The 23,223-nt window shown below is 48.0% G+C and overlaps 8 protein-coding genes across 8 annotated transcripts; 3 read left to right on the top strand and 5 right to left on the bottom strand.

Moving 5' to 3' along the window:
- Positions 1 to 319: 319 nt before the first annotated feature.
- F9C07_8275 (pleiotropic drug resistance proteins, ABC superfamily) lies at positions 320 to 5,432 on the bottom strand (the record flags this gene model as incomplete). The annotated part of the gene is made up of 11 exons (XM_041294106.1): positions 320 to 543; positions 591 to 1,216; positions 1,271 to 1,680; positions 1,729 to 3,159; positions 3,211 to 3,400; positions 3,484 to 3,543; positions 3,603 to 3,686; positions 3,753 to 4,323; positions 4,377 to 4,393; positions 4,447 to 4,498; positions 4,556 to 5,432. 11 exons carry the CDS (start codon positions 5,430 to 5,432, stop codon positions 320 to 322), a joined length of 4,542 nt encoding a protein of 1,513 aa, XP_041149395.1.
- Positions 5,433 to 5,718: 286 nt separating this feature from the next.
- F9C07_8276 (uncharacterized protein) lies at positions 5,719 to 6,053 on the bottom strand (the record flags this gene model as incomplete). Its single annotated transcript, XM_071511750.1, has 2 exons — positions 5,719 to 5,744; positions 5,915 to 6,053. 2 exons carry the CDS (start codon positions 6,051 to 6,053, stop codon positions 5,719 to 5,721), a joined length of 165 nt encoding a protein of 54 aa, XP_071367727.1.
- Positions 6,054 to 6,303: 250 nt separating this feature from the next.
- Positions 6,304 to 7,858, top strand: F9C07_1746088 (ribosomal RNA processing protein). The gene is made up of 3 exons (XM_041294116.2): positions 6,304 to 6,588; positions 6,674 to 6,781; positions 6,869 to 7,858. The coding sequence occupies exons 1-3, from the start codon at positions 6,486 to 6,488 to the stop codon at positions 7,648 to 7,650; spliced, it is 993 nt and encodes a 330-aa protein (XP_041149394.2). The 5' UTR covers positions 6,304 to 6,485; the 3' UTR covers positions 7,651 to 7,858.
- F9C07_2286018 (vesicle coat complex COPI, beta subunit) lies at positions 7,796 to 15,606 on the bottom strand. The gene is made up of 9 exons (XM_041294104.2): positions 14,543 to 15,606; positions 14,065 to 14,490; positions 13,628 to 13,992; positions 13,147 to 13,567; positions 12,707 to 13,096; positions 11,049 to 12,657; positions 9,648 to 10,985; positions 9,531 to 9,587; positions 7,796 to 9,378 (listed from the first exon to the last, which is right to left on the bottom strand). Exons 3-7 carry the CDS (start codon positions 13,930 to 13,932, stop codon positions 10,843 to 10,845), a joined length of 2,868 nt encoding a protein of 955 aa, XP_041149392.1. The 5' UTR covers positions 13,933 to 13,992; positions 14,065 to 14,490; positions 14,543 to 15,606; the 3' UTR covers positions 7,796 to 9,378; positions 9,531 to 9,587; positions 9,648 to 10,842.
- F9C07_8278 (sphingosine kinase) lies at positions 8,066 to 9,786 on the bottom strand (the record flags this gene model as incomplete). Its single annotated transcript, XM_041294105.1, has 3 exons — positions 8,066 to 9,378; positions 9,531 to 9,587; positions 9,648 to 9,786. 3 exons carry the CDS (start codon positions 9,784 to 9,786, stop codon positions 8,066 to 8,068), a joined length of 1,509 nt encoding a protein of 502 aa, XP_041149393.1.
- Positions 14,331 to 15,255, top strand: F9C07_8280 (exon-exon junction complex, Magoh component). Its single transcript, XM_071511751.1, has 7 exons — positions 14,331 to 14,399; positions 14,456 to 14,493; positions 14,546 to 14,641; positions 14,704 to 14,767; positions 14,822 to 14,909; positions 14,976 to 15,101; positions 15,164 to 15,255. The coding sequence occupies exons 1-7, from the start codon at positions 14,356 to 14,358 to the stop codon at positions 15,176 to 15,178; spliced, it is 471 nt and encodes a 156-aa protein (XP_071367728.1). The 5' UTR covers positions 14,331 to 14,355; the 3' UTR covers positions 15,179 to 15,255.
- On the top strand, positions 15,496 to 17,522 carry F9C07_1745835 (vacuolar import and degradation protein). The gene is made up of 4 exons (XM_041294114.2): positions 15,496 to 16,247; positions 16,302 to 16,452; positions 16,526 to 16,883; positions 16,952 to 17,522. The coding sequence occupies exons 1-4, from the start codon at positions 15,834 to 15,836 to the stop codon at positions 17,016 to 17,018; spliced, it is 990 nt and encodes a 329-aa protein (XP_041149390.1). The 5' UTR covers positions 15,496 to 15,833; the 3' UTR covers positions 17,019 to 17,522.
- A 504-nt stretch (positions 17,523 to 18,026) lies between these two features.
- On the bottom strand, positions 18,027 to 22,182 carry F9C07_8283 (putative MAP kinase; the record flags this gene model as incomplete). The annotated part of the gene is made up of 2 exons (XM_041294103.2): positions 18,027 to 20,328; positions 20,384 to 22,182. The coding sequence occupies 2 exons, from the start codon at positions 22,180 to 22,182 to the stop codon at positions 18,027 to 18,029; spliced, it is 4,101 nt and encodes a 1,366-aa protein (XP_041149389.2).
- Positions 22,183 to 23,223: the final 1,041 nt, after the last annotated feature.

Genomic DNA, 23,223 nt, shown 5'->3' on the forward strand with positions numbered 1-23,223 from the left:
TCCTGATGTTTTTGTTCAACTAGTGCTCTATAATCAATAAAACACACTTAGCAGCTTTTAGATGGGTTGGAGTTCGCTTATCGGTGTTGACGATCTATACACAACTGATATACATGCAACAAGGTATGGCTTAACTGAGAAATCAAGGATGCTATGTAATTTTTGCATCAATCATATAAATGAAACTATATATTCATATCATTTTAGTTGCAGTAATTAGTATATATGGTTTAACCCTTGGATGTGTATGGAATAGTAATATGGAACAACATGCAGCGCGATATATATCGCCCCCTGTCTCCTTCCGACCAAAATGCAATTAAACCAACCTTCCATTCTCTGCCTCCCTCCCCCTAGGTGTCGTCCCAGAACGTCTCTTAAACACCCGACAAACCAACTTCGCACCATTCGCAACACCCCGCACCAAGCTAGTGGGGTTATAATGCTTAACTCGGAAGAGGTAATACAGAGCAACAGTACCCATGACATTGAAGCCGATGTAAGCCCAGCCCAGTCCGTAATTTCGCCACCTCTCACTGTAGTCTGTCCACTAGTTAGCTTGCGGTCTAGATTCCGGTTAAGGGACTTACAGATGTTGCTGCTGGCCAGGTATTGGTCGGCATTACGAAGCTGACAGTACTCGCATCCTTGTGTTGCACTGGGGTTGTACAGTACGCCTGGCGCAGATTGGAGATACGGGGCTAGGTAGTCACCACAGGTTGAACCGGAGGGTGGGTTGAAGACGCTTAGTTCGGCCGTGTCGCATCGGATTGCTCGGCCGTGTAATCCTGTTGCTGTCATGCCCGCGATTAAGTATGTCAAGGGAGATACTCGATACATGAAGATCCAGAACCCTGGGAGAGCGTTCGGCGGTTGCATGACGCCGTTGAAGGTAGTAGCCATGATGAATAGCAATGTCGCGATGGTTCCTCCTGTCTCTGCATCGGGGAGTGCGGATATAATAAATGTTGCAAATGTCGAAGTGAATATGTAGAACTGGACGATGAAGAGTAACATGAGACCCTGCCGTTGAGAGGCCTGGTTGGCACCGTAGATGGGGTAATAGTAGCATGCCCATGAGATTACTCCGGCAAGTATCTGGTAAGGTATCTCAACTATTACGTTGGCGATAAGGAACGCTGCCCACGAATATGCCTTCGATGGTCGCTCTCTGACTTCGTATAGGGATCGCTGAACCACGAATTTTGGCATGATTCTGATGCCTGTGTTAGCTGGTGATTATACATAAGAGGCTAGGGCTGTCACATACTGTTGTACCAATGTTGAGAAGATGGAAGTCAGCATGAAGGCACTGAACAAGATGTCCTGGAATCCCTGTTGACTGCTATTGGGCTTGAAGAATGTGAAGCCAATGAAAAGCGACGAGAGGGTAGCAAGAAGGATCTTGGCCCATACGTAGGCAGGCTCTCGCCAATACTGTTGGAAGACACGATGAGTTACGTACCACAGCTGGTACATAAACGGCATAGCGTATTCCGCAGGTTTTCCATGATGGGTGTCGCCGCTACCATTGGATGCTGAGGCTCTCTCTTGATAGATTCTGTCAATTTCCTTTTGGACATTACTGGATTCGGGACTTTCATTCCATACGGCAGACCAGTCCTTAGAGGCTTTACCAGAGGCACCAGCTCCAATAATTTCTAGCATATATTCGGCCGGCTTTTCCATGTTAGTACACAATCGACGAAGACGGAAGCGTGTACTTACATTCTCTTCCGGACCACAGGCTCTTGCCCCATTCCCTTCAAAGTAGTCAAGTAGGGTGCGAGATTGGTCGCCGATTTCTCCAAAATAGACAGTCTTTCCACCCTTTGCTAGAAACAAGAGACGGTCAAACTGCTGGAATAGAAGCGCGCTCGGTTGGTGAATCGTAGAAAGTACTGCTTGGCCATGGTCTGCAAGCTTCCGCAAGAAGGCTACAATAGACCAAGAGCTCTGAGAGTCTAGACCACTAGTTGGTTCATCGAGAAAAATCAGCAATTCAGGCTTTGCAGCCAACTCCACCCCGATTGTCAAAAGCTTTCTTTGCTCAACATTCAAGCCTTCACCCGGTGTCCCAACAATAGCGCCAGCAAAGTCCTGCATATTGAGCATCTCTATAACTTCCTCGACATAATCATACTTCTCCTTCCTCGAGACTGACTTTGGCTGACGCAGGAGTGCACTGAACCGTAGCGCCTCCCTCACAGTTGTTGTGGCAAGGTGAAGATCTTGCTGCTGCACATATCCTGTTTTCCTCTGGAAACTATTGTCAAGCGTTTTCCCATCTACCAGCATATCACCCGTCACGACGCCAATAGAAACACGCTTGGCGAGAACGTCAAGCAAGGTCGTTTTACCAGCCCCTGATACACCCATCAGTGCGGTAAGTGTACCAGGTTTAACCCACCCTGAGACGTGGTCTAATAGGCGCCGCTGCCCCCCTTTCACAGGGATATCATAGCACACATTTCGCCAGGTAAATATGCTCCGCTGCTTTGGTATAACTGATGCAGCATTCTCAGTTTCCTTCTCTTTATGCGACTGAGCGACTTCTGTAGATCCAGAGTCACCTTGAGTTTTGTCAAGGTCGCGCATATGTGCTGGCACATGGCCCCGTCGAAACACCAAGAACTCGGCCTTTGAAGAAGTTTGGGAATTGATCTCCGTGGCCAGTAGATAGATCACGGAGAAGAAGATCCAGAAGCCTATCAAAATGCCAAGGTTCCTCCATTCGTGCGTGTATGTGTACGTATACTGTGATTCAATGAAAGCGTCCCCCGAAACAGTCCTTTCCCCTGCAACAGCACCTCTGACGGAGCAGATGAAGGAATCTCCACTAAGACTCGGGTAAGCAGGTACGAACTGCGAGCATATGAACTGCCGACCATGGAATTCGTTGGCTATCATGGACTCAAACGTGTAGAAGATGGGATTGATCCATCGGATCCAGCTAAACCACGGAATGTCATGCATCTGTGGAACAGGGATTACGAATCCTGTATAGATGACGATGGCTAAAACCAACACACCAGCCATGGCCATAGCTTGCGCGAGGGTCTTTGTCGCAGCTGCAAGGGTCCGAAAGATTCCCGACATTGCAAGTGTACTGAGGAACGTAAATAAGAAGAAAATGAAGAATTGGGACGGCTCATATCGCTATATGCTCGTGTTAGCAACTTCTATATGTGATGACAAGTCATTACCTACCAATCCGGCTAGGAAGTAAAAAATGATATTAAAAATCACGGCTGAGACGAATTTCACTGGTATATCGCTTACGATACCACCAAACGCTTCAGTGAAGGGATGTACGAAGGCATAGGACGCTTGCTTCTCAACTATAGGTCTCTGGTCATAGAGAGAGTTGATCTCGGTGATACTGATGAGAGCATTCATTCTAAACAGGGGGTTAGTCCGGGATTTGGGATTTCCGTCATCTAGGTCACTAAGAAGAGATATGATATCCAAGGGAGTACGCACAAGACAGCAAAGAAAAGAGCGGCTCCTTTACTATAAAATCCGGCCGAAGCAGTGGGTGTCCTATGAAGGTTAGAAGGTTAGAAGTGTATTAGGGGTAAGGACAGTATAGAACCACTCACCCAAAATACATGGATCCAATTATAAGAGCCATGAAGATTCTCCCGAGGACCGTTGTCAGTGTGGATGGTTTGTCATTCCAAAGCCTAAGCTGATTAGTATAGAAATGATTACAGAAAGTGTAGTGGAGGGATCAGGGAATAAATAAATACCGCTGATAAGCTCTGATTGTGCAAAGTTTGACTTGCATCGGAATTGAAATGATATAAGGGCTTTCCGGTCGAACATGCTTTGCCTGTTTAACTCTCTTCATTTCTCCAAAGCTTTGCTCCGCTTCTCCTCCCACTGGGTACTCCATATGATACTCATCGATTTCTTGCTGGAGCGCGGCATATTGAGGACTCTTTTTCCAGTACTTCTCAAAATCATCTGGTGTGCGAGGGACCTTGTTCTCCATTCCATCCCGTGCTTGACGCTCCTGCGGGTTGGTAACGGCTGTCAAGAAATCCCCAGTGGTTTGGCGTGGTGGACAATGCCAGCCCATACCGGTGAAGTAGTCTCTTGCCTCATCACACGGCCCAAAATAGATTTCTCGCCCTTCGTATAGAACAATAGCTTTGTCAAAGACATCGTAGATTGCCTGGGAGGCTTGATAGATAGCAACCGCATGACTAGTGCCAACCAAATTGGAGGAAAGCCGCAGTGCTTTGACGAACTCCAATGCGCTTGCAGAATCCAGACCTCTCGTACTGTTATCCCATGCTCCCATAGGTGCACCGGAAACTGGTATAATGTCAATTGCAAAGTCACCAAAGTAGGAGCGACTTATTACTTACGCGCCATTTCAGCTATGCTGTATGAAAGTCAGAAAAGCACTAACAATCACGATATATAGGGCATACTAACCTAACTCTCTTTCGTTCACCCCCGGAAACACCTCGAATATAATCATCACCCACTGTACATCGGTATTAGCTACTTCGATTCTCGGAAATTTCTAGTTTGCACGACATACCCTTTGTGTTGTATGTATGAAGTAAGCCAAATACAGCCATCGCAACCTTGGTGATGTGCTTAGCGAACTGCTGTCGCTTGAGCCCAAGTAACCTATTCTCGGGGGTTCTCGCCGCTGCAGCAAATTCCAACGTTTGTCCGACGGTCAAATGAGGGAAATGCTTATCCACCTCTTGGTTGTACAGAACCTCACCCTTGAACTCCTTATGCATCTTCTCCATGGAAACCCCATTGTACTGTATCTCAGAGCTTTTGCGAAGCTTTAGGCCATGCAGCTGCCCACATAGTGTCTTAAGGAAGGTCGAACAGCCGCTACCAGGCCTCCCCAGAACAATCAGCATCTCGCCGCTCTTTAGAAGACCATCAAAATTGCGTAAGATATGCTTCTCCGGGGACTTTTTCGCAAAGCTTAGCCATCCTGATGGGCGGAAGGGTTCCAGCAGAATCGATCCCACAGTACTCTGATATTGCAGCGCCGAGCCTGATCCAGACACATTGAGATTCTGAAATACAACTCCAGTGGAAGGGGGACGAGGAATGCCTTCCTTATCCATCAGCTTCAGTCTCATCCGAGTCCATTTGTATTGGTCGAATTGACCGCTGGTAGGATCCAGGGAAGGGTGATCGAGGCCAATATCCTCAAGCGTATCTTTGCGTTGGAGACGAGCTTCACTCTCTTGAGAGCCAGTCGCACGACGTTGCAAGGGAAAGTTTGACGCAATGCGCGTCAACTCTGCTCTGTTTTCGGGATTAATGCTCTCGAAGACTGAGGCATCGTCGAATTTTGACCCTCTTCGCTTGTACTGTTGTCTCATGTCCGTCACATCCTCATGGATTGAACTTGACCGGCTGCTGCCGGTGCGTTTCTCCTCTGTCATCTCGAATCATAAACTCAGACTTTGCGATAGATATGAACCAACTAGATAATATGTCAAGACTTGAGCAGTGCGGATGTGAATTTGTGTTCACGTTGTAGATGACCAATGATGCACAACAATGATGTAAGTAGAATGCAATTGGAATCAGGCACAGAAGTCGAAGAAACGAAGAGCAAAATTTGGGCGTAACAATTCCATATAAGGAAGCCCACGCATTGCGCGTGTAACACAATTCATCATCCCTGTACTGCAACCTGAATATTGACTGATCCAGTTTATGATGGCATTACGGTTTGCTAATTCCCTCGCAAGCTGACATTCAATTCGTCCCGCGGTAAGTGGTGATGTCATTGAAATCGAAACACAAATTCCTCAAGAAATACCCCTGTGGAGCAAACCCCAGGAGTTCCGCAATATCGCTGCATATTCTTCAACCTGAGTGGTTATTGTGTTCGTACAAATGGAGCCACCAGGGGTCATACAGAAGGGAATGCTGCCACCTGCCGGATGCGGCAGAGAAGAGAATTTGTCGGCGCCGAGAGTTGAAGAAGCGTATGTATGTACCTTTAAAAAGCCCAGACGATTGGGCTCCCAGCTCTGAACCAGTGTTTCGCATCCCATGTTCGTACGTATATACAATGGACAGTAGGGTGAATTGGGGGGTATGGATATCACTCTTATTCATGTAGTTTCATAGATACCTGTGATCCGATAACAAACCAAGTCGTCACTTTCTATTCTAGGATTTTAGCTTTTCTTATATTGTTAGTCTCCAGCTAACTTTCCAGTAATCACTGTTCCCTATACTCAGTCTCAAAGCTAATTCTGCTTGCGAGTCCAGCGTCATTGATCTCATGATCTCTTGTGAATTGTACTGTAATAGCGCCGATGGATAGATGGAATCATAAGTTATCAAAGTTCCCCCACCCAGTTGGATCTCAGACTATAAGTGGTGCACTTACATCTTCATCCAATCACAGCTCTAAGCTCCACCCGCCCAAACATCACAAGAGCAAACAGAGCAAACATTAAAAAAAAAAAGATTATGTCTGTATGATTGTCTTCGGCATATCAGTTAGACTTACAGCAAACAACAAAGCTACAGCCATGACAGATCTACAAAAGACTCCCTTCGTCAGGGAGCTCGCCTCCAGCGGTATGTCCCAAAATCAGTCAAACCCCAGCTCAATCGCATATGTTCACTTTGCGTCTCACAAGCCCAAAGCTAACATGTATCGCAGACAAGAAAATCCGGGACAAAGCCACCGACTCCCTAACTCTCTTCCTCCGCTCCAGAAGCGACCTCTCTCTCATCGAGCTCCTTAAACTCTGGAAGGGCCTGTTCTTCTGTACGTCCCGCGCGGCTCCCATGCCTACATAAACCCGAGGTTGAAATCCAATTGCATATCGAGAAGACTAACAACCGACTCAATCAGGCTTCTACCACTCCGATCGCCCACTCACACAACAAGCGCTCGCGCGGAACCTCTCCTACTCGCTCGTCCCGACTATTCCCCGCTCCGCCGTCCATCGCTTCCTGCGCGCATTCTGGATCACCATCGGCCGGGATTTCCATTCACTGGATCGGTTGCGACTGGACAAGTACCTGCTGCTGATCCGTTTCTATGTCGGGGTTGCATTTGAGATTTTCCTGAAGGGCGCGCAGCAAAAGGCCGCACAGGACAAGGACAGCAACAAGAAGCGGAAGAGGGAGGCTGAACAGAACGGAAAGTCAAAGAAGCGGTCGAAGGGAAAGAAGCAAAGCGAGGCTGTCGAGGAGGAGGAAGAGGAGCAGAATGATGAGACGAAATGGGCGGAACTGGAGTCGTACATCTCAATCATGGAAGAGGGTCCACTTTGTCCGCTGAACTTTGACCCCGACCAGCCTCCTACTGATGAGAAAAAGGATTATGTCGCCATGCCTCATGGTCCCGATGGGCTGAGGTACCATATCATGGATATATGGATTGATGAGGTGGAGAAGGTACTTGAGTTTGAGGAGGGCTCTGATGGGGTGCGGAAACCGAAGGGCGATGTTCCCATTGAGCTGATTTTGAGACCCATTGAGAAGTTGCGGGCCGACAGCCCGTACAAGCCTGTTAGGACTCGGGCAAAGGAGACGTTGGAGGATGAACGATTGATCGAGTGGGGATTCCGGACCCGGAAGGTCGATTCGGATGAAGAGGATAGTGACGAGGAATGGGGTGGATTTGATTGATTTTGATGTATTACCAAAAAATTTGATGTCTATTGTGGGGTTTTCATGGTGTTAACTCTTTATACACAATTATAGCGGTCGCATATTTCTTTTCTTCTCAAATTAAAGGCTCCTATTGCTGGTTCCGAGATATAGATACAACAACAATGGTCTTTCTATGAACTCTATAGTAAAGCTGTATACATCACGAGCTATAATTGTTAGCCAGTTCTGGCTAATGGTATCAAGCTAGCAGAGCCCCAAACCAACTGCATTAAAAGCATGCCTGTGCTTCCTCAAAAGTCTTGCGCGCGGGTATCATAAAATGCGAAGACCAGTAATAGTAAATATATGGATACAACCAAAAGACATCACCAACGACTTGCTTCTTTATCGTGTCTCTTTTTACTTGAAGCAGGGAACCGTGTCAAGCATATTACGGTCTCGGGCCCTCTGCCTCATAAAGATGTCCCGATTTAGAAAGCACTGTACCGAGACCTTTATGGACTTCAGCCTGGAGAGCTTCGAACGGGATGCTTTCACCGTCGACGCTGATATAACCTTCCTTCTGACGAGGGACCAGGCGGTAGGCAGCAGCTTTGCGGATCTTGACATCGGGCATATCAAAGAACTCATTCTCAGGGATGGCAGTCATCATCTTGAGGGTCGTAGTACGGGGAAGTGTTCCGTTGATAGTGACAATGTCCATTAACCCATCGTTGGGCACGGAGGCAGGGAAGAAATTTGTGTCCTTGGATACAATAGCCATTTTGCCTGCGTAAAAGTTGCCCATTTCTTCTCCTGGAACAACTTCCCAATCTTTGGGAAGATCATCCTGGACCGTGCCGTATCTAAGCTCGGGAAGACCCTTGGACTGTCCTGCAGTCTCTTCGGGGGAACGGCGCGGAGCTGGGTTGTGTGCGTATGTATTGTAATGGTCTTTGATCGCTCTTTTATCATCAATCTCCACTTTGATGGCGAGGTCGCATGGGTACACCGTCCGTTGCATGATGCGTACAAGGAAACCGTACGTGAAACGGTGAGCCCCCATCCATCGGATGTTGTCGGTTCCAAGGTCCGATTCCGCGATGACACCGAAGGATTGAGACAGGAACGACAAAGTCCGAGTGTTCCCTTGCGTAAGCGAGACCAGATCCATAGGCGTTCTCAAGCCTTTGACAATCGCAAGCGCTGCCACTGAAACATTGCCCGTCCCACAAAGGTTCCATGCCATGGCATTACCAGAGCCGCAGGGAACCATGGCGACGGCTACTTTTGCCAGTGCTTCTCCAGCATTCGGTTTCTTTCCGAGACCATTGAAGACCTCATACGGTAAACCATCACCGGAACAGCAAACGATAGCATCATAGGCATCGATGTCGATCTGCTCCACGATCTCGGTGGCGTGGCCTCGATGTGTTGTTTGCTGCACATCAACCACACAGCGCGCAGCGGCGAAGACCGGTGCTGCATGTTTGTGATAGATCTTAGAAGCTGCACCTTTACCGCCAAATGGGTTGATTAAAACTTTAAGTCTCTTATACCGTTGTGCTTCGCCATATGCAAGGTCTAACAGTCGCGAAACCCACGTCTGCGCATTTGCCTTTTCTTTCTCACTGATCGGGTACTCAAGGGCAGCCACAGAGATGCTGCCTTTGGTAGCGGCTTGGGCATAGGTGATAGTTAGGCCCGCAGGGGAAAGATCGGCATCAAGAATATTATATAGCCCAATGGAATGGGTAGTTTTAGCTGTAATAGGTACAGTTAGCCAAATCGAACTTTTTTCTTTGAGTTGACGGGTGATAAGTTTCCCTCCGAATCAGAACAAAGCAAAATGCGATAAGAAAGAAAATTAAAGGAAAAAGAAAAGGGAAAGAAGGAAAATATTCAGTGTGACATACATGACTTGGCCAACAAGCCACAGCATGCGCGCTGATCTTTTGACTTTGGGCGCTCGTCTGTAGCACCAGAGTTAATCAACAAGGAACTCTACGAGCCATTGGTTCCTAACCACGTACCGACAACGAGAAGGGAGTCACCCCCGATGGAAAGAGAAACCGATTGTGCAACCGTTAAGGTTGAATCGTGCTGCAGCAATCGTTGAGAATCCGGCTGATCCGCATGATTGGAAGAAGGGCCATTGGAGGGAGAAGTCATGATGTTAGTACGTTGGGAAGCGGAAATCGCATCCTACCGAGGGATGTATGGGTAAAAGGAGAAAAAGGAACAACTCTGGCAGGGAGTGATCAACAGGCCAGAGAAAGAGAGAGGAGGTTAAGTAAGTAAGTTACTTAGAAGTAAGTACGGGGTATGGAAGCGACGGGCGGAGGTTCAGGAAAAGGCTAAATAGATGATCATAAATGTCGAAAAATTAATAAAAAAGAATTGGCTGACTTGGTTTCATTTAAATGTTGCAATGAATGGCCCACAGTTCCCTCAGGTACAAGAACTGGGCCTTTTTCTATTTTGAGTATTTCTCTCGCCATGATGGACCTGTCAGGGCGGATTTCCTCTTGTGATTTTTTTTTTTTAATTTTTTTTTTATTCTTAGTTGTATTGTCCCTTTCCACTTCATCCCTTCAAGATACTCTCTCTCTACTACGGAGTACTATCACTTCCGGCACTTCCGCGCGTAATACTAGACTTACTTGACGTTTGACATGGGCTGAAGAACCATAGCCATTGTCGACCCCTACCCATGTTTCTTTCTCAATACCGAGCCCAATCATTGGATCCTTTCCCTTACTATGTGTAATGAACCTTTCCTGAAACCAAATAACCCTTCCGTTGTCTCCTCACCCAGGGTTGGGCCATTCCAACAGCCGAGGCATCAGCGATCTGCGGGGTGTGGAGACCGAGGGATACTTAATTAACACTTGAATGTAATAATAAATAGTACCCATTGTACTGTATATAATACATGGTTAACTGTACCATCGACTGATCGACTATCTGTGCGTTAGCGAGGAGAAACAACCTGGAACCCCATTGAAGGTCTATGTGTAAAAAAATTCTTTCATTTCAAGAAGAGGGAAAAGGTCTTTTCTCATCCAGTACAACACGGTAGAAAAAGGAAACACGTATAGTCAAGAGATTCGTCCATCAGAGTCACACTGAAGAGAGAACAAAACGCAGATCAAATACAATAGATACTATGATAATAAGATAGAATGTAAAAGGGTAATCAACTATTCAAGCGCTGGTCAACATCAATTAGGCAGTCGAGGCCTTGAGGCCTTTCAGGGATCCCAAACTCAATGCCAGTCCCTGCGAACGGCTTCTTATCCGTACAAAACCAGTGATCGGTCCGTCGTCTCCTTCCTTCTCGATGCTCAAGTTTGCAAGTGCGTCCTCGCCTGTGACTCCGTTAGCCGTCGTCCGACGAAATACTTCCATCACGCGGGTTTAAGTATACATACCAAATACGCTCCGGGCATATAGATTAGCACTCAAGAATCGACAGTCTCCTTTCAGCGATGCTTCTGGCGTCAGGCATGCCATGTTGGTGCTGTCCATGAGTTGCTTGAGGAATTCGCGGAGGCTCTTCGCCTTGGAGTTGATGTTGACCTTGTTCTCCCACTCGAACTCGGTCCACATGGTCCGGAACTGGGTTTCGGTGCAGTGAGCGGGCTGGATGTAATCCATAATGTCGGCATGGATGTCGTTGAGAATGACAACGTGCGACTCGGTTGAGCTGGCGCCATCATACACGATATTACCAAAGATGACACCGGTGTCCGTGGACGATACCTTGACTGTAGCCTGCACATTCAAGAAATCGCGGGGTCCGAGGTTGTGGGTTGCTGGCCGTTCGACAACCTTCAGGTCTCCAAGTGTCGCGAACTCGACGGACAGATTTTGCAGGGTTTCCAGAGTTTGGTTGACCAGAAGAACATCCAGAACAATATCGAACTGGTGGACCGTGACGTAGGCCTCGGCATAGACGGGATCCGAGAAACCAGTGAGTTGTACCACACGGCTGAGTTTGGAAGAGACAGTTTCCACTGTGGAGTCCCCGCCGGTGGCCTTGGCCAAATCAAGCTCGATCTCCTCCGCACCTTCAAGAGCGTTCTTCTTGGAGAATTGCCGGATAGGGATAGCATCATCGATCTGCACAGCACTCTTGGCTTTCTCGACTGCCTCCTTAGCAGCTCTCTTCTTGTCCTCTACCTGGACCATGGCCCGGAATGCCTTCCGGGTGTCCTCCAGGAAAGTGGTTTCCAGTTCCTTCCTCTCGGAGAACTCAGCAAGCGAACGTACACAGCACATGATACGATCTACTGAATCCTCATCAATAGGGGCTTTGACGAAATGGGACTGGCCGACCCGGATAATCGAGATCATGATCAGCATTGCTTCCGCCCGCAGTGCGTTGGTCCGAGCAGCATCCTCAGAAACCTCAGAATGGCGCATCACCAATTTCGTCAACGTGGAAGAAAGAACGGTTGCTAGGTAGTAATCACCATCCAAGATCAATTGACGGAGAGGAGGCTTCTGAGCAGCTTTGACGGCTTCAAGCCTGGCTGCAGCCGCGGACTGGCTAGTCAGAGCACTCTCAGTAGCATATGTGCCGTCTGCCAGCACCTTTCTAGACCCTGTTGGTGCCGAAGGCTTGGCATGACCATTGACCTGTTCCTTGAGAGCACTGTCTTCTGGGGTTTCGTCGAGCAGCCGCTGTTCCGAGGCCAAGATAGGGATCTCACCCAAGCTAGCTCTGATCTTCTTCCAGGCTTCACGGATGTCCTTTTCCTCCAAGGAGTATTCACCGACAACCCACAAGACACCGCGGTAAACCTTTCCGGCACGGACCTCACTCAAAGTCGACACCAGGCGATCGACGATGGAAGCGCGCAGGTTAGGGAACTTCTCCACGACCTCCTTGACGAACGAGATCACATCAACGGCAGAGTTGTTGTTAAAGTCCGCAATGAAGTCCATTAGAAGATCAACGACGCTAGCAGCGATCTCCGAGAACTTAATGGCACAGTTGTGTATCGATTGGATAAGAAGTTGACGATACTCGCTATTCTACATAGGCTGTCAGTTGGATGCTTTGTTGCAGGAATCGGAAACATACCTTCTCGTATTGCTCATCTACAGTTTTGGCAAGCTCTTTCTTCAGTAGCATTACAATCTCTTCGACGTTCTTGCTGGAGACCATTTCTAATGCGATGCCAAGGGCCTTCCGCCGAACGTCGATGTCCGGACTAGAAAGGACGCGTAGAATTTCCATTGTGAGATCCTCCAAGACACCTTCGTTGCGGATCCTCAGCTGGTCAACCCGATCAAGAACAATGAGCTTCACATTGTTGTCGGCCTCTCTGATGCACAATTCGATTAACTTCTGGGCAGCAGCCTTAACAGCCACTGGGTTACTGGTGAGAGCAGTGAGGGATGTCGCAGCTTCGTAGATCACGGTACTGGTTGAAGCGTCTAGGAGGTCGAAGATCAATTTGAGGTACCTCGCCTGCCGGTCGTTAGCAGCCTGCAGTAACCTTCTGCTCATCGATGACCCACCTTGTTCTGAGCGTTCTGTACCGCATCTTTCCTGATAAATTCGAGCTCCGCAAGTTGAAGCAATTCATCTGTATTCGGAATACTGTCGAATGTAGAGGCCAAGTACTCTAGGGCTTTCTGGTGACTGATGGACATGAGAGCCGCGAAAGCATTGCGCTTGCACGTGCCGTCAGTCTCGGTGTCGAGGAACGCCTGGATGAGTTCAGGCGCATCGGGAATAAGAGCTTCCGAATGTTGGAAAATAGAAGCGACAGCCCACACGGCATTCTTTCTCACATATGCATGACGGTGTTCCAAGCATGAGCGAGCTGACGAAAGGAGGGGTTCAATGAGTTCCGGTTCTCGGAGCTTGCAAAGGAAACGAAGGGTGTTGCCTCGAATGTATTCGTTGGGGTGCTGAAGGTCATTGCGGATACCGTTGCTGCGCGGACAAATGTACATTAGAGCAGCCACCTACTAACGGCCGAATGGTTTGCCTTACCAGACCAGGATCATCTCTTGCTTCAACTTGCCATTCGCATCGAGCTTCGGGCAGATTTCGTAGTAGAAGTACAGCAGCTTCTTGAGAGGCTTACTCTTCGAAGGCATCACAAATCGAATAATGTGCATCAACAGCTGGTGCATTGGATCTCCATTGAGCATGATCGTGATGATCGTCCTCATCGTCTCCATCTTAGTTTCATCATTGCCCTTCTCCAACTGCACTTTCAAGTCCTGTATGGAAGGCTGATCAGCCGTGTTGTCCAAGTGGACAAGACTGTATGCATTTTCCAAAAACGAGGCCATGGTGACGAGGGTTTAATAATTGAGCGGCCGTGGCAGGAACGGGATAAGGAGGGAGGAGAGCTAAATGTGGTCAGTACAACAGACTATTGTTATTGATTGGATCCTTCAGGGGAGATGGGCAGGGAGAAGTACCGGAATTACTCTCCTCAGATGTTCGAAGCAAGCGGTAGGAAGGAACTTAAAAAAAAAAAAACAATTCGACTCCCCTCACCAGCCTTGCATTCACAGCATGTAATGTTGATCTGAGAATCAACGTTGTCCATTTGCGCGGCGGAGAGCGCAAGCTGTCCGGAGTGTGTGGATGACTAAGCCCCCATCCCGTGCAAAGGCCCAACTCAACCCAGGCACCGGCCGCACCTGATTTACAGCCAACGACTTGTATTGTTCGCCGCAGCCGTTACTGGTGGAGAGACCCTGGAGAAGATGTCGACGCAAAATCAGAATGAACCCTTCTATCTTCGCTACTAGTAAGAAATGGATACTCGTTAGCCCAGGTTTCCTCAGCTGCTGACAAGTCCTGCAGCTCAGGTCACTCTGGGCGGTTCGGACATGAATTCTTAGGTTGGTTTTGCTATGGCATATTGGCTTTCTTTCAGGTACTAATGATTACTAGAATTTGATTTCCGCTCCCTTGGTGATGGTCGCAGTGCCGCCGTGCGGTACGCGAACAACTCCAACTACCGCAATGACTCCCTTATTCGCAAAGAAAGTGAGCGCTAGAGAAGGAATTCGCCGTGAGAAACCACATCGTCGCTAATGGGAATGCTATAGTGTGCGTGAGCTCGTCGATGATTCAGGAGATCAAACGGATTATCAAGGAGAGCGAAATCATGAAGTATGCGATAGGTTATTATGATCAAACTTGAAATGGGATGTTAATGTGAAACAGGGAAGACGATTCCAAGTGGCCCCAGAAGAACAAGGACGGACGACAGGAACTCGAAATCAGACTTGGGAATGAACATATCTCCTTTGAAGTACGTTTCTAGCCCCGGAGTGGTTGGAAACAAGGCACATTTGTTAACATGCACGTTCTTGCGCAGACCGCGAAAATCGGCTCGCTGGTGGATGTTACCGAGTCTGCGGACCCAGAAGGTCTCCGCGTGTTCTACTACCTTGTCCAGGATCTTAAAGCTTTCATTTTCTCTCTGATTTCTCTTCATTTCAAGGTAATACCAGATTCCATGAACTTCGAGGACACCGCTCTGACCATGATTCCCACCCCTCGCAGATCAAGCCTATCTAAGACTGTTACTTCACAATGGTACGAGGCTGTTCAATTAAGGATTCAAAAATAGGGCGTTTTTGGATGATGAGGCAATTGAAGCCCGAGAGTCAGTTTCCCAATACATATACAACGGGCAGTGATGACGCAATACTATAACTGGCAACAAATTTCTACCGAGTGTGTAGCAAAGAAATAAATACCCATCTGATGACCTGATGAAGTGTGCGCAATTGTGGTTGTTCAGTAATGTGTAGTTTTGTATAAAAATAAACAAAAATCAAAATAAGAAGGAAAATAAAAAAAGAATTTGTATCAAAGGGGTGGAATGGAATTAGTAGACCCATAGCCAATAATGGGAGTGGAATGAAAGCCTGGCGATGACCTGAAGGCCAAGGCCCGCCAGGAATTATCCGCTCCAAGCGCTGGTTTGCCTCCCCCGCGCTCGCATGATCAGCGGGCTTATCCCTTTTGGGAAGTGCGTCTTCCGCCCCGGACTTCATGAGTCGAATGGACTTCCATTCACAACCCCTTTCACTTCAAACCTTCCCTTTTATCTCTTCTTAGTATTTTTCTCGCATTGTGCTTACACATCGCTGGCCTGTTTTTCTTGTCCCGTCGTGTGAGACCCCTATACCAACCGGATCCGATGTCATTCCTTTTCTGATTCGCCTCAATGCCGACCCCGAGTGACAACACACCAAGCCTGAATGCCACATCGATCGCTGAAGAAATATCCACTCGGACAACATGTCCGCCTGAAATAGAGAGGCTGTCTTCCTGGCGAGACTCACCTGAATCTACCGTGGCGGAGAGCGATGCTCCCGATAACGCCCTCTCCCCCACCATTGCATCGGCGCAGTCCGTGCTGACTCGGTCGGATGATGCTATAACTCGTACCAACCCAGATGCATTAAAAGCCAGTGCTGTACCTGGTGCTTCTGCCAAGAGTATGGAAAAATCCGACGAAGATGCTGCTGCGGGAAGATTGAGTCCTGCTGGGGAATCGCCACGCTCCTCCAACCAGTCGTCTTCTGTTACTACACCTTCCACTAGTGCGCTTTTGAGTTATGAATTCTCAAATATACGGGTATGCGACAATCGGAATTAAGTCTTGATCTGTTTTTCTCGCTGACAATCGAAGCTTTTGCCAAATTACACATCGTCCTTTCTGCGACCTGGGAGTAAATTCACCGGCACGCAGCAGTCAGACCGTCAGATATACAATGTCGATGTAGAGATCAAGCATGTTGATATGGTTGAATCATATCTTTGTGGGTATCTTAGAATCCAAGGTTAGTGCCGTACCCCGACATGATTACGACTGCCGTAGATGGTCGAACCTGACCAATTGCGCTTTATACGCAGGTCTCACGGAGGATCATCCTACCCTTACTACATTTTTCGAAGGAGAGATTATTGGAACAAAACATACATTCAAGACTAGAAATGAAGCATGGGGCGCTACGGAGAAGACTGATATGCATCACTGGGCGAGATTTCCGGCTTGGAGGCCGTTAGCCAAGCAGGCGAAAAGACCGGATTTCACATACCGCAACTTCGCCCAACGCGAGCATATCTTCATGCGATGGAAGGAGTACTTCCTTGTGCCCGATCACCGTGTAAGGACAATCTCGGGTGCAAGCTTCGAAGGTTTTTACTACATCTGCTTCAACCAGGTGGAAGGTACCGTGACTGGAATATACTTCCATGCAAAGAGCGAGAAGTATGTGTCCCAATTGCTAGTAATGTTTCCCTTTTTATCTTTCGACACTAATAAATTAGTTTCAATAGGTACCAGCAGCTGGAGCTCAAACACGTTCCGGATCACGGCTGCACCCCTGCTATTGAATTTCGTTGATACCAACTTCTATGGCGCGGGACAACGTTCTGGTCATCAAGTCCCTCGGCCTTTACCTTCTACTTCTTTTTTTTTTAATTGCCTCTACTGCCTCCTCCTAATTCTCTCCACCAGTTCCTGCCTGTGATAAAACACACGGTGTGGTGCCCCCCAAAGCACAGGAATGCTTATTTTCTACCCTTCCGCTCCCTACATCAGACACTTGATTCATGGTTTTTACGATGGCTGTTTTCTTAAATTGGCGTCCTCGTTGGTTCTAGGGTTCTAACATCTTGTCTTTATTCCTTCTATCTTCTTGGTCCTCTTTTGTCTTTTATCCTCGATCCACATTGGGGCCATTGTGTGCGAATAGGTAGCGTTATCTGAGGATTCTCGGTTCAACACGTTTGGGCTATTTTCACATTTCATTGATTTTCCTCGGGCCTGAATAGTAGTCATATCCTCTCTTTCGTGGACCTTATATGCATATACGAGTGTATACTCCGAATCTGATATCCTGTCGCCATGTTGACTTTCATTGACTCATCGTGCTGTGAGGAGGTATCTAGATTTACCTTGAAGTTTATTTCACAGTTTCATGACAGCTTATAAAGAAGTACACTGGTACTAGGGGCTGAGAACATGCCGCTAACATAGTAGACTGGAGGTTTATTTATGAGATATGCGAAACATGGAGACGCAAACTAAGATCAAATTGAGCATCATGCGTGCAAGCATCGTATGACAGACCCGTAACACCATGCCTAGGCCGAAGTGGAAGAAAACAGCGCTAAAGAAAAAGGAACACATCACACGTTAAGGATTGACAGGGAGAATATGCTTTAGTTATTGTATAAGGGGTATCAAACGCAATTTGTTGATGTGGTGAGCCGACATTTTGGCGGATCATGTGCAGAACTTTTAGGTTGAAGGTGGGTAAGGAAAGGGAAAGAAATGAAGAATAGTTCAGGATCAAAGAATGGGTTAAAATGTACATGTAATTGAAAGAAAACGGGGAATAAATCAAGATCACAAATAGGTGGAATTCTGACGGCTGCCCGAGGTGGAACTGCTTATGCTGCCACTGTGGTCACTGCTAGGGGTTGGTGGTTCAAGCACGACCTGCTGTCTGATTGAGACTATCCATTCGTGCTGGAGCAATTCTGCTGCAGTAGGTCTCTTCAAAGGATCGCATTCGAAGCATCGGCGGAGGAAGTCGATGCCCATGTCGCTGAGTTGATCATGGGTCGGTAACTGGGGTTGGTTTCCTTGGGCAATATTGTACATAATGGCCCATTCGTTGTCTAGAGCAGACCAGGGGCGACGACCAGTTGCCATTTCTAAGATGACACATCCCAAGGACCAAATATCAACAGCTCCTTGGCGGTGGATCAGCTTGTTAGAGTCGCCGCGGATCACTTCAGGTGACATGTACATTGGCGTTCCGGTCATTGTTTTCTGGTTCTTGCCCCGCTGGTTTGCAATTTGGGCATCTTTCGGCACTATGGCTTCCTTATGACCCGCTGAGGCGAAAGCATCCATGGGAACAACAGTCCTGCCTTGGCGAGCAATGATCTTGGCCGCACCAAAGTCGACATATTTAATAATGCCGTTATGGTCTAGTAGAATGTTTTCCGGTTTAATATCCCTATGAACGATACCGGCCTGATGCAGGTATGCCAATCCTTCCAGAAGCTGGAGAGCATACACCATAATGACAGTCTCGTCCTCAACACGGCCATGCTCAAGCAAACTAGCAAGAGATCCGCCCGAACAATACTCCATGAAAATATAGACTTTGTCGCGGTGAACTTCGATGCCATGGTATGAAACGATGTTGGGGTGATCCAACACCTCGAGAACGCCCATCTCGTCGCGGATCTGCTGGGCAATTTTGGGGATGAGCTGAGGATCTTGCAGGCGGATTTCCTTGACCGCCATGAGATAATTGCTATCGAGGTTGATAGCAGCATAAACAGAGCCGAACGTTCCTCCGCCGATGAATTGGCCTTGTTGCCATCGAAGAGTGACATTTGTAGCAGACGATGACAACACGGCGAGAGATCTGTCGGCCTCATTAGATCCTTCCAGCACCCTTCCTAGGGCCTGACGTTTCGCATCTTCGTCCACTCTTCGATCTTCAATATCTTGTAAGTGGGTTAGGCGTTGCTCACGAACAAGCTTAGTCGCTTCTGCATCTGTCAGAATCCGGCCAGAGCCAAATTTCCTTCCGCCTGCACGCTCCTCCATGCGCTGCTTCTCAGCCTGAGCTGCGCGTGAAGACCGAGCACCCATAATATCAAAATGAGAAATAAGAAGCGACATGCACCCGGCTACCTTCTGCCTCAATAGAGCAAATTGAATATCATCCATGGACAGAAGATTCCTACTGGAGGTTATAGCCATTGCGAACTCTAACGCTGACACAGCCCACTTAAAAGTTTTTCTATCAGCGGCGTCACAATCATCACAAATGAAAGACACCCAGTCAAGTGACAACTCAACGAGTCTGGCGGTATTCATTGCACGCCTGTTCGGATCAACATTGGACGAGCGCTTGCCGAACTCAGTAGCAAAGGCGTAGCACGCCTGGATGAGATCGTGATTTTCCACCCCTCTTTCTTTCAGTTGATTTCTAATGATCGCTACACTGTCCATGATGGTCATAGAAAGCTTGAATGAGATCTTCTTGATCTTGTTAAGCTCCACATTCACCCGTCCAAGATTAGCGCGTTGTTCGATGGTCATGTCAAGCTGCATCCCGGTCAACTGAGACAGTTCCTGTCTTGCATTAGACAAGCGTTGTTGTGTGCCCTCAACGACGAGACGCAGTTTTCCCAGCCGCAGGTCCGTAGGTTGCTCCAATAGGCCAACTTGCATTTCCTTGCCAGCCCAGTTCAGGGGCTTCTCCGGACGAATTACTAAAATATAAGGCACATGAGGTGAGTCTTTGGGCATATCCTCCTCACGGAAAGATGTTCCTAAGATGGCTCGGATGTCACCAGGGCGATTCCACAACGCTTGATGCGCAAACAGATAAACCCCCTTTTGCCCAGTAGATGCATTTGACTTGATCAGGAAATGGTCTGAGATCAGGAGCGACTCAAAGAACTCATAGGAAACATCTGCCGGGATATTGTATTCTGTGGCATTCTCGAAGAGCTGCCGAAGGAAACGAGAGAAACGGTAGAGCTTTCGCTGGCGAATCCGGGTTGAATCCAGGACGCTCTTGTAACGTTTGTCCATGTCGGCCGGGTCCTCATTTTGGTGTATTACCAGTTCTCGTTCAAAATGGATCATCAAGCGTTGGAGCGATTTTGCGGTCAATGCGCTATTTGCTTGTCAGTTAAAGGTCACACATGCACGTTACAAATCAAACACTGTACCTAAACTGTTCAGCCACTTCGATATCTCCACCTTCAAGCTGACGACCAATGTGATTGGAGAATTCCCAATCTTGTTCGAGAATCTCCGCTTCTTTAAATGTGTTTTTATTCGCATTTAGTTTCCAATTCAGGAGCCGGAAGTAGTACTTCAAGGCATCTAGAACGACCGAGTCGAAGTTCTCATCAATGCAAGGGGGCAGGTCCCAGCCTGGTTCCGGTTTCGCGATATCCAAGTAACGCTGCTTGAGGTCGACCGCAACCCTCATCAGAATCTGAAATTGCGAAATCATTTGGTCGACCAGGATAGGAGATTGCTGTGCAGGGTCTCTCATATTTTTAGCATAAGATAGCCGAACACGGATGATCTCTTGTATGAGACGCGATGGGAAGTTGATCAACGTGAGAAGCTCCTCGATGTAGGGAGGCAAGTGCCTTTTGGCGAAAGAGTTTGCATTTTCGATCAAGGTATTCTTAGCTTTCTGAATGACTTCACTGACGCCATGAAGCATATTGTGCTTCCCTTGAAGGGTTTTGAGGCCGTCCTCTTTCATGATGCGGTCGAGGAAGGACGACTCGTCGGTGAGATCCCTGTTGGCAGACTTGGCTCTCGTCTTGCTGAAGTCAAGCTCATCGTTACCGACCCACTTCTGCAAGATGGCAAGCTCCGTATTGATAAGAATCGTAGTGTTATGCCATGCCAGCACAGCTTCACGACTCGAGATGAACTCCTCCGAAGCGACGCGAGGATGGGCGGCTTCCAGTTCTTTTTGGGTTGAGTAGAGCAGTTCACATCTCTCAATCTGTTCGACGATGTCCTCAACTTGCTTGATTGGGGGCTTGCCAATCTCCGTTTCACCCTTGATCTCAAACTTAATGATTTCCTCGATTATCGGTCCAAGTCCAGAGCGAGCCTCCTCAATCAATTTCCGCTGCATGGCAATACTCCGTCCACATGTCCTGGCCCTGACTCCCAACCAAATTGCATTATTCTGAGCCGACGACCGCTTAGTGTCGGTAGACCCTAGAAGTCGTTGTTTTTCCTGCTTCACCACATCTCCCTTCAATACGGAAGCCAGCATAGAGTGCCATTCGAGTCTTTCCTGGTTTTTCGGGTTCTTCAGCTCTTCAAGCGTTGGTTGATTATCATCTGTAAGGAAAAGTTGGATATCGGGGTCGTAAGCATCATCTTCAAATGGCACCTCTGACGACGGGGATGGCTCTTCTAAGTCGGAATCGCCGACTATGCTCATATCTCGGGCCTCATCGAAGTGGCTGTACCATGCCTGAGGATCCGCACGAATCCTCTGAACATATGCCTTCTCCTGGGCTCTGTACTGAGCATTGGGATCCCGTCTGGAATTACGTTTCGTCGAGGAGGATCTCTGGCGGTCATTCTGAAAGCTGATGTATTGAGGGGGACGGCGCTGGGGGGCGTAGGTATTGGAAGGCGTCCTGGCGGGACCTGCGGGACGCTGAGGCCTCACATCCGACACTGGGAGGCCATCGCCGGGTGGCGCCTTTTCAAGCACGGCTGGGTTTCCGACACTGGAGCCGCGTGGACGCGAGGCTGTGGAGCTGACCCAGGAGGGAAGACCCGAAGGAGGCGGCGAGGAGGAGATTGTGGTAGCTGGCGTTTGTACTTGGCCGTCGAAAGCATCTGTAAAATTCGAATTCGATCTGGCATAGGATTGTTGGAGAAGCTCATCGGATGACCCTGAGCCATCCGAGTCGTTATTGTTCATATCAGGGTGCTCCATGATCTCAAATCCGGGATCCTGATGAGCCTCCACGTTTCGCATGGACTGGATGGCGGAGTTGATGAGGAGGAGCTTCTGGTGGATTAGATAGGGGTCTGTGGCGGTGCGTCATCTATCGGGGATGATTGTGGCTGCGCCTGTCATGTGCTTACTAATCAATACAATAGAGGGTGATGACTACCGTTCATAGTAATGAACAGTACAGAGTACAGCAGAGCATTTATTTTTATTTGTGCTACAGGTAGCTTTTCTATAATGTGTGTTGACCTGTATAATTACCAACAAGGGGGAGTGTCCACGCCTCCCATTATGACTGATTGTCCCTGCACACCTACACAGAGTTTTAAATCCTTGGCGAATATTAAGAGCCGGTCAGATCCTACAGGTAAATCTCCATCGTGACAAATCTATGCGATGACGTCTGCAAGCCTGAATATATACATAGTAAATTTTCAGACTCCGCAGTTGGCGATGAGACAAGCTCGACGATCAATAGTAGCATGCATCAAAGACGATATCATGTTGATCAGTGGGACCCTGACGCTCGATTCGGCATGTGCGGGTCCCATGATACAAGAAAGCAGTTCAAGATTTGACCTCAGGATGAACCTCTGGGGAGGTCTTACCAATAACGAAAGATGTTTCAAGCCTGACAGCTGTGGTAGAGTGATTCATACCTCCTCACAAACAGGTCTGAGCTTGGGTAGCTATGTAGTAAATGTTGTTCTCAGGTTTAAATGACACATTTAGTATGCTTTTCATAATTTATGCAGTTCCTCTCCAGGATTTTCGATAGTCAGAAAGTAAAAGCAAGGCTCTAGATGTCCACATGTGCCTCTGAACCCAACGGGTCAATGGAGAGTGATTGATCAGTCAAGATCGATGCCAAGGGCAGCCAGTGCCAAGGCTGTACTACCCCAGTAGACCTCGGGATGCCGAACGGCCACTAAAGCCCGGGCTCTGGCCAATAGGAGCTTAAATGCTTATCTCTACTTCATCCATACAGACAGTGTACGAAGTACGTTGAAAGGAGAGGGGAGGAGGCAGGTACCCGGTCCACAGATATACAAGATCATCATGCAA

Source organism: Aspergillus flavus, chromosome 6 (genome assembly GCF_009017415.1).
Source record: "Aspergillus flavus chromosome 6, complete sequence".
Lineage (NCBI taxonomy): Eukaryota > Fungi > Ascomycota > Eurotiomycetes > Eurotiales > Aspergillaceae > Aspergillus > Aspergillus flavus.

Bases quoted from the DNA above. Each gene is read 5' to 3' on its own strand.
- F9C07_1746088 (XM_041294116.2), top strand. From the start codon at position 6,486: ATGATTGTCTTCGGCATATCAGTTAGACTTACAGCAAACAACAAAGCT. The intron at 6,589-6,673 runs GTATGTCCCAAA...CATGTATCGCAG, and splicing joins CAGGGAGCTCGCCTCCAGCG to ACAAGAAAATCCGGGACAAA. The intron at 6,782-6,868 runs GTACGTCCCGCG...CGACTCAATCAG, and splicing joins CTGGAAGGGCCTGTTCTTCT to GCTTCTACCACTCCGATCGC.
- F9C07_2286018 (XM_041294104.2), bottom strand. From the start codon at position 13,932: ATGGCCTCGTTTTTGGAAAATGCATACAGTCTTGTCCACTTGGACAAC. The intron at 13,568-13,627 runs GTAAGGCAAACC...TTGTCCGCGCAG, and splicing joins CAAGAGATGATCCTGGTCTG to CAACGGTATCCGCAATGACC. The intron at 13,097-13,146 runs GTGGGTCATCGA...AACGACCGGCAG, and splicing joins TACAGAACGCTCAGAACAAG to GCGAGGTACCTCAAATTGAT.
- F9C07_8280 (XM_071511751.1), top strand. From the start codon at position 14,356: ATGTCGACGCAAAATCAGAATGAACCCTTCTATCTTCGCTACTA. The intron at 14,642-14,703 runs GTGAGCGCTAGA...GGAATGCTATAG, and splicing joins CTCCCTTATTCGCAAAGAAA to TGTGCGTGAGCTCGTCGATG. The intron at 14,768-14,821 runs GTATGCGATAGG...AATGTGAAACAG, and splicing joins AAGGAGAGCGAAATCATGAA to GGAAGACGATTCCAAGTGGC.
- F9C07_1745835 (XM_041294114.2), top strand. From the start codon at position 15,834: ATGCCGACCCCGAGTGACAACACACCAAGCCTGAATGCCACATCGATC. The intron at 16,248-16,301 runs GTATGCGACAAT...TGACAATCGAAG, and splicing joins ATGAATTCTCAAATATACGG to CTTTTGCCAAATTACACATC. The intron at 16,453-16,525 runs GTTAGTGCCGTA...CTTTATACGCAG, and splicing joins TGGGTATCTTAGAATCCAAG to GTCTCACGGAGGATCATCCT.